This window comes from Chaetodon auriga, chromosome 7, assembly GCF_051107435.1.
Source record: "Chaetodon auriga isolate fChaAug3 chromosome 7, fChaAug3.hap1, whole genome shotgun sequence".
Classification (NCBI taxonomy): Eukaryota; Metazoa; Chordata; class Actinopteri; order Chaetodontiformes; family Chaetodontidae; genus Chaetodon; species Chaetodon auriga.
The window spans coordinates 335,001-342,230 of NC_135080.1; the positions used below are offsets into that span (position 1 = coordinate 335,001).

The 7,230-nt window shown below is 44.8% G+C and overlaps 2 protein-coding genes across 5 annotated transcripts in view; both read right to left on the reverse strand.

Annotated features, from left to right (window-relative positions):
• Positions 1 to 3,055, reverse strand: part of abcc5 (ATP-binding cassette, sub-family C (CFTR/MRP), member 5) — a 23,313-nt gene extending 20,258 nt beyond the window's left edge. For all 3 annotated transcript variants that reach the window (XM_076734614.1, XM_076734613.1, XM_076734612.1), the window contains exon 1: positions 2,935 to 3,055. The gene's annotated coding sequence lies outside the window, so the exon portion shown is untranslated. The remainder of the gene's footprint in view (positions 1 to 2,934) is intronic.
• Positions 3,056 to 3,559: 504 nt separating this feature from the next.
• rpl35a (ribosomal protein L35a) overlaps positions 3,560 to 7,230 on the reverse strand; it is a 97,680-nt gene continuing 94,009 nt past the window's right edge. The window contains exons 1-5 of one of the 2 annotated variants that reach the window (XM_076734642.1): positions 6,501 to 6,536; positions 5,554 to 5,590; positions 5,144 to 5,296; positions 4,364 to 4,508; positions 3,560 to 3,646 (exon numbers count right to left, since the gene is read on the reverse strand). In XM_076734642.1, the coding sequence (XP_076590757.1) occupies positions 3,623 to 3,646; positions 4,364 to 4,508; positions 5,144 to 5,296; positions 5,554 to 5,564 (333 nt within the window). In that variant the 5' untranslated portion in view covers positions 5,565 to 5,590; positions 6,501 to 6,536 and the 3' untranslated portion in view covers positions 3,560 to 3,622. Of the gene's footprint in view, positions 3,647 to 4,363; positions 4,509 to 5,143; positions 5,297 to 5,553; positions 5,593 to 6,500; positions 6,537 to 7,230 lie in introns of those variants that run through there. The other variant, XM_076734641.1, reaches the window with a different exon arrangement.

Here is a 7,230-nt window from a genome sequence, read left to right on the forward strand (position 1 = left end):
CACGCTCAGAGTATTTAAACACGCTCAGAGTATTTAAACACACTCAGAGTACACGCTCAGAGTATTTAAACACACTCAGAGTATTTAAACACGCTCAGAGTATTTAAACACGCTCAGAGTACATGCTCAGAGTATTTAAACACGCTCAGAGTATTTAAACACGCTCAGAGTACACGCTCAGAGTATTTAAACACACTCAGAGTACACGCTCAGAGTATTTAAACACACTCAGAGTACACGCTCAGAGTATTTAAACACGCTCAGAGTACATGCTCAGAGTATTTAAACACGCTCAGAGAATTTAAACACGCTCAGAGTATTTAAACACGCTCAGAGTACATGCTCAGAGTATTTAAACACGCTCAGAGAATTTAAACACGCTCAGAGTATTTAAACACGCTCAGAGTATTTAAACACACTCAGAGTACACGCTCAGAGTATTTAAACACATGTCGAACTGCAGGAACACTGAACAAAAATATGAACAACTCTTTTGTTTTTGCTCATTTTTCACGAGCTGAACTCAAAGATCTGAAACTTTCTCCGTGAACAAAAGAAACAAACCAACATTTCTCTCACTGGTCTCAGATCTGTTGACATCTGTGTCACGGAGCACTTTCCTCTGTTGAGATGATCCGTCAGGGTCTGGCGTGACCACCGTTTGCCTCGCGCAGAGCAACATCTCCTCACGTAGAGCGGATCCGGTTGTTGACCGGCCGCCGGAGCGCCGCTCCGCTCCTCTTCAAGCTGCTGGATGGCGGCAGGAAGCGGAACACGCCGTCGTCCACGCCGATCCGGACCATCCCAGACTGTCCGCTGAGCGCTGGCCATGCAGGAACTGGGATGTTTTCAGCTTCAGGAACTGTGTCCAGATCCTTCCAACATGGCGTCGTGCATCATCACGCTGCACCACGCGGCGCCGGTCGGAGCATCTGGACGCGGGGCTCAGTGACAGATGTGGACAGATCTGAGAACAGCGTCTGAGAGAAACGTCTTTTATGTCCACAGGAAAAGTTTTAGGTCTTTGAGTTCAGCTCATGAAAAATGAGCAAAAACAAAAGTACTCTTGGTGTAGTACACAAAACCACAGACGGATTTTAGGGAATTTTCTGAAACTTCCTAAAAACTAAAATCACTGTCAGCCACACAAGAAATACTGCGCAAACATAGTAATACTACAAATACAGAGTGTAGAGAATCAAAGGACGACGCACTCGACTTGAAACATCAATAACTTAAAGATGTGTACTTTTACTGCAATAATTGTGAGACACAAACAGGAATGCCACAGGAAGAAAATATTTCTACTGCACAATCACTCAGTGCAGTATTTCATACTCTCTGTACTTGTATGAATACAAATTGATTTGATTTGGAATTTGAGATGTAAATAATTTAAAAATACTGCGTAGAAAACCACACTCAGTACAGGAAGCCGGTGAAATACTGCAGTACTACGTGAAGAACACCTTCGTGTTACACAAACAAAGGGTTATTGATCACCGTTGTATAAAGATTTCAAATTTACTTTAACTTCTGCTCTAATGAGAGTATTATAGATTTACTGCAGTATTCCAGGCAAGGCAAGGCAAATGTATTTGTACAGCACAATTCATACACCAGGCAATTCAAAGTGCTTCACAGAAGCATAAAATACATTCAAATCATACATTTCAAAGAAAGAGAGGAAGAAAGAAAGAAAGAAAGAAAGAAAGAAAGAAAGAAAGAAAGAAAGAGATTAGAAGAGAACAGAAAAATAAAAATAAAATACAATTAAAAGAAAATTAAAAACAGAAGCCAGTAAAAGACAATAATTTAGCATCTAGAATGATTAAAGTCATTGAGCAAATATATTTACTTAAAGTACAAGCTTTAGCAAATAATAATGTTTTCAACCCAGATTTAAATGAGCTGACGGTTGGTGCAGACCTCAGGTGTGCAGGGAGAGTGTTCCACAGGTGAGGAGCATAATAACTGAAAGCTGCTTCACTTTGTTTGCTTCTCATTCTGGGAACACACAGTAGACCCGTCCCTGATGACCTGAGAGGTCTGGATACTTCATATGGAGTTAATAAATCTACAATATATTTTGGTCCTAGACCATTTAATGCTTTGTAGACCAACAGTAAGATTTTGAAGTCTATTCTGTGACTCACAGGAAGCCAATGTATTGATCGGAGGACTGGTGTGATATGGTCCATGTTTCTGCTGTTTGTAAGGACTCGTGCTGCAGCATTTGGAATCAGCTGTAGTTGCCTAATTGATTTTTGTTTAGGCCAGTAAAGACTCCATTGCAATAGTCCAACCTACTGAAAATAAATGCATGAACCAGTTTTTCCAGGTCTTCTCTGGACAGACATCCCTTAATTCTGGTTGTATTTTTCAGGTGTAGTAGGCTGATTTGGTAATGAGCTTTAACTGGTTGTTAAAATTCAGGTCAGAATCGATAATTACACAAGATTTCTGGCCTGATCTGTTGTTATGCTGTTGCAGTACAGCACTGCTTTCTGTGTAATCAGTACTTTACACAGAAACATTACAGGAATACTGCAGGTACACAGTAACACTTTGCAAATACAAGAACCAGATACACGGCTAAAATATTGTAAAAAACAAACAAACAAACAAACAAACAAATTATACCTTTAAAAACCTTGTTGTAACATGACTGATGTTTGAGGAAGACAAAGCAGCAAGTACTACGAATACTACGCTGTATGTGAGTATTCTAGAAATATATTAGGTATAAAAACATCCTAAAAACCCTCCAGAATAAAAGAACACGTCGGAGCCCTTCAGAATAAAAGCATGTGATGCTGCTGCTGTTACAAAACAGTGTCCTCGCGCTCTGAGCATCAGGCCGGAAACGAGTCCAAACAAAAGCCAGAGAGCAGCTGACGGTCGGTGACCTGCTCACCTGCCTCTCCGTCTCACCTGTCTGTTGTCTCAGTGTCCGCGCGGGAAGGACAAACTCTCAACGATGCCTGTCCTCCTTCAGGTCCGCTGCTCAGTAAACAGCTCGTGCGGCTCCCAGCAGCAGCATCGCGAAGCTTCATGGGAAACGGAGTCTACATCATGCCAGACCGACACGCTGCGGCGTCACCCGTAGTGACGTCATCACCTACGTTTGTGCGCGCCAATCTTCCCCGAGTTCAGTCTGACAGGCTGCAGGTTGACTTCACCTGAAGCTCTTCTCGAGTTTCCGCTTCCGGTAAACAAACGTCTCACGTGAAAACAGACAACACATGTACTTCCTACAAATACTGCAAACAGAAAATAAAACTACTGCAGTGATACTACAGTACACAGATCAAATATCATGATTAGCGAAGTATTACTAGAGAAGTACTTCAAAAAACTACAGAAGGAAAACACAAACTTCAAATACTGCAAGTTTTAAAGTTATATTTCAACCCAAATATTGATCAGAAAATCAAACACGCCCTGTTTCATGATTGAATGAACACACATCACACACACGCACACACACACAGAGTCTCTGATTGGTGCTTCTTGTCAGTGATCAATAACTGATGTGTGAATGACGACAGTGACCCAGTTTGAACCTGATCAGTTTATTGTTTCTGTACAAACAAACACGACAGCAGCTGATGTTTCCTCTTCACACCCGAGAGGGGTACAGCATCTGCAGAGACAGGAAGTCACACCGTCACAATAAAACAGGAAGTCACACCGTCACAATAAAACAGTTTGTTCAGTCTGATCTGAGAGCAGCACAGAGGAGCTGGTTTGATCCAGATCATGAGGAACCCCAGCGAACACCTGAGCCTTGATGAACCATGTGACCTACAGAGCTCAAGAACACGTCTGCAGAACTCGAGGTTCTGTGTCGACGCTGGAAAAGGACTCAGTCAGACCACCGAGCAGCTCTCAAACCTTCACCTCAGCAGAACCACTCGACGTTTGAGTCCAGCACTGACGTTAAAGAGTTTCACTAAAACAATTCAACTGTCACACCTGCCTGCTCACACCTGACTGCTGCCTGCTCACACCTGTATCGAGACAGACACAAACTCACCTGAGCCTCACCTGCTGAATGTCAGCACGAAACACTGCTTCCTCCTCTGATCTTTAACTCTGAGGGAATCTGACAACTTGATGATGACATTGATGATGTCATCTGCGTCACCTGACACATGACATCATACAGTCACCTGGTTTCCATCAGGAAACCTCTTGTCACACAGATCTGACCAACCAGCTTATCTATAGATCATGTGACAACAGAATGGAAATGCATTCAGGATCCACCTGGTGATACATTTAAAGACGCTCAGAAATCCAACAACCCAACAGGACGGTCGGATGTCTGAGCGTCCCTGAACACACCGCTCACACTCACCACTCTGACACGGTGTCCGATGGCCTTCGCCGGCAGGTTGCTGCTGAACTTGGCTCGGACCATCCCGCTGCTGCCGTGAGCTCTGGTCACCTTCCCCCAGATCACTCGGGTCTTGTTGGGTTTACCGCCCGGCGTCACTGTGTTCCTGCACACAGGTAGGACACAGGTTAACACACAGGTGAAATTTATACTGCAGGACGTCTGAACCGGGTGGAGTCAGTCAGCTGACCTCGACTTCATCCACATTCGCCTGCACAAACTTTAGAACATGTTAATAACCGAACTCTGGTCACTGATTGGTTGGCTGTCTGTGGAACGTCAAACGTCTCTAAACTGTTCAGATTCAAGCGAGTTTTAACGTTTTAACAGTTAGTTAGTTAAACTCAGCTCTGAACCTCCAAACCACACAGGTGAGTGTCCAGGTGAGTGTGTCCACGAGGATCAGGAGGAGCCAGCTGGCAGGTCGGGGGTCTTCAAGCAGGCTCAGATCTGCTGCTTAAAGCCACCGAACATCATAGTGCCGTGTTTCCTGCTGCTTCTAACGGCTGTTTTCAGCTGATTCACGTCTTCTTCACATTAGTCAAACGTGGACAAAGACAAGCTTCAGACAGGTTTGTGGAGTTCTGGAGGACAGAAAGATACTGAAGACAGTCCACAGTGTCAAGGTGTCGAAAGCACACTTTACATCAGATCTGAGCCTGCTGAAGACCTGCAGGACCACACAGATCCTGGACTGACTGAGCTGGATCCAGCTGACCTCTGACCCCTGCGGCGTCTTACTTCTTGGCCTTGTAGACGTAAGCGCAGCGTTTTCCCAGGTAGAAGTCCACTTCGTCTCTGGTGTAACAGCCCTCCAGCTTCAGCAGGGCCGTGTGCTCACGTTGGTTCCTCAGACCTCGCTTATAGCCAGTAAAGATGGCCTTACTCCACAGTCTGTGCGCGCACACGCACGCGCACACGCACGCACACACACACACACACACACACACACACACACACACACACACACACAGTCAGCAGAGCACCTCACCTGTCCTCCTTAAACCATCTTTAATTCATTGTCAGCCATTTTCTCTGGCGTCTGTCTTCGAACACTCGGCAGACTGTCGTCTTCGTCCCTCAGCTCGGAGCTGCAGCAGGATGAAGACAGGCTGCCGAGTGTTTGAAGATGGACTCAGGTGAGCATTTACCTTCCGGGCATCGTCGGTCTTCTCCAGGTGAGTCCACCTGCAACACAAACACACACACCACAACCTGAAGTCACCAAATGTGAATAACTGAAACATTACAGATTCCTTCAGCGCGAGTCAGTGCTGCTTAAACACAGACATGTGTCTGTACTGACAAGAGAACCTGAGCCGTACCTGTCCTCGCTCAGGTGGACACAGACACAGACTGTATGTGTGCAGCAGGACTCTGGACTTCAGACGGTTTACACAAAAACAACAAGCCTGCAGTGTGTCGAGTCTGTTCGTCAGACTGTAGTTTATCGGAGCAGCAGTCTGAAGGCTGAAGGCTCAGTTAGCTTCAGCTAGTTGGACATCGCGAGCCACTCAGTCACACGTAGGCGTCCGTTTAACAGCACATATTCGCCGGAACGAAGGGGGCCACAAGTTCGCCGGAGCGGCCGCACATCTTAATAACGAGCACCACAGGTCTGCGGTAACACACGGAGACCGTGGATTTTAACAAGCGACATGTTTACCTGTAATATCTCGCTTCAAACTTTATGCGCTCAAACACGACATAGTGACTCGCTCTCATGTTAGCATGGACGTTAGCTCTGCTAGCTGCCGCCGGCACACTTTTAAAACCGGATAATATTCCGATTTACAGCACCGATTTAACACCGCCATGATGTAAGACACAGACAAGGACATGAAACGTAATCTAATCCAGCATTCAGCCGCCCAGTCGGCTCTGTTTTCAGTCTCCCAGCTCGGTCTGATCTACGGACTAATCTCCGCTGTTGGCTCCATCCATTGTGAATCTCCGCCATCACGGACTCCATCACCGACAGAAACCGACCGACGAGCGCAGGACTAACTGATCGTGCACTGACGGTGCTTATCGGATAGAAATAAATCAGATTAAGGGTGATTTTTGGACGTTTGTTCAGACATGCTAGGTCTCTTACCTTCACTGTGAGGGGAAAAATGGAGGAAAAGGAAGTGAGAAAGGAATGCTGGGAAATTATTGTAAACAGAGGTGGCCGCGGATCCGCCTGATCAAAATGGAGGATTTTTACGGACATCATCCAAACTAATTTTCATTTTTAATGTCATTTTAGACGTTCTCTTGTCTAATTGGTGGAATGTTTAACTGATATTTGTTAATTGACAAATCATTTCAAGATATATTTCAGTGCTTTCAGACAAATACTTTGAAATGTAACCTGTTTTTTATTTGGTCACTGAACTCTGACCTTGTAAAACTGAAGACAGAAATGTTAACTTTTTGTTTCTTCATAATTGTTTTATTTGAATCTTTTCATGCAGGACTTCTGCTTCTGCTGAAATGTTGACAGTTTGATTGGCAGTTGGCGTTTGTGCATCTAACATGTTTGATTTCATTAGAGTCTACAAAATGAAAAATGAAGAAATCAGATTTTTTGTTTCTGGATGTGAAGCTTTGACGCAGCACGCACACACGCACACACACGCACGGGACAGGATGAAGGAGTGGTGTTCTAAATGAAGGCCCGTCCAGCACAGAGGACAGTGGAGGACATCTAGCCACTTCAGAGCGTGGGGTCATGTGTTCATTTGAATACACTCGTCAAACACCCAAATGAGTTCATTTTCACCCAAACAACACATAAATGGAAACTTATAATGCTGCTGTGGAATTACATTTTCAGGTTTGCA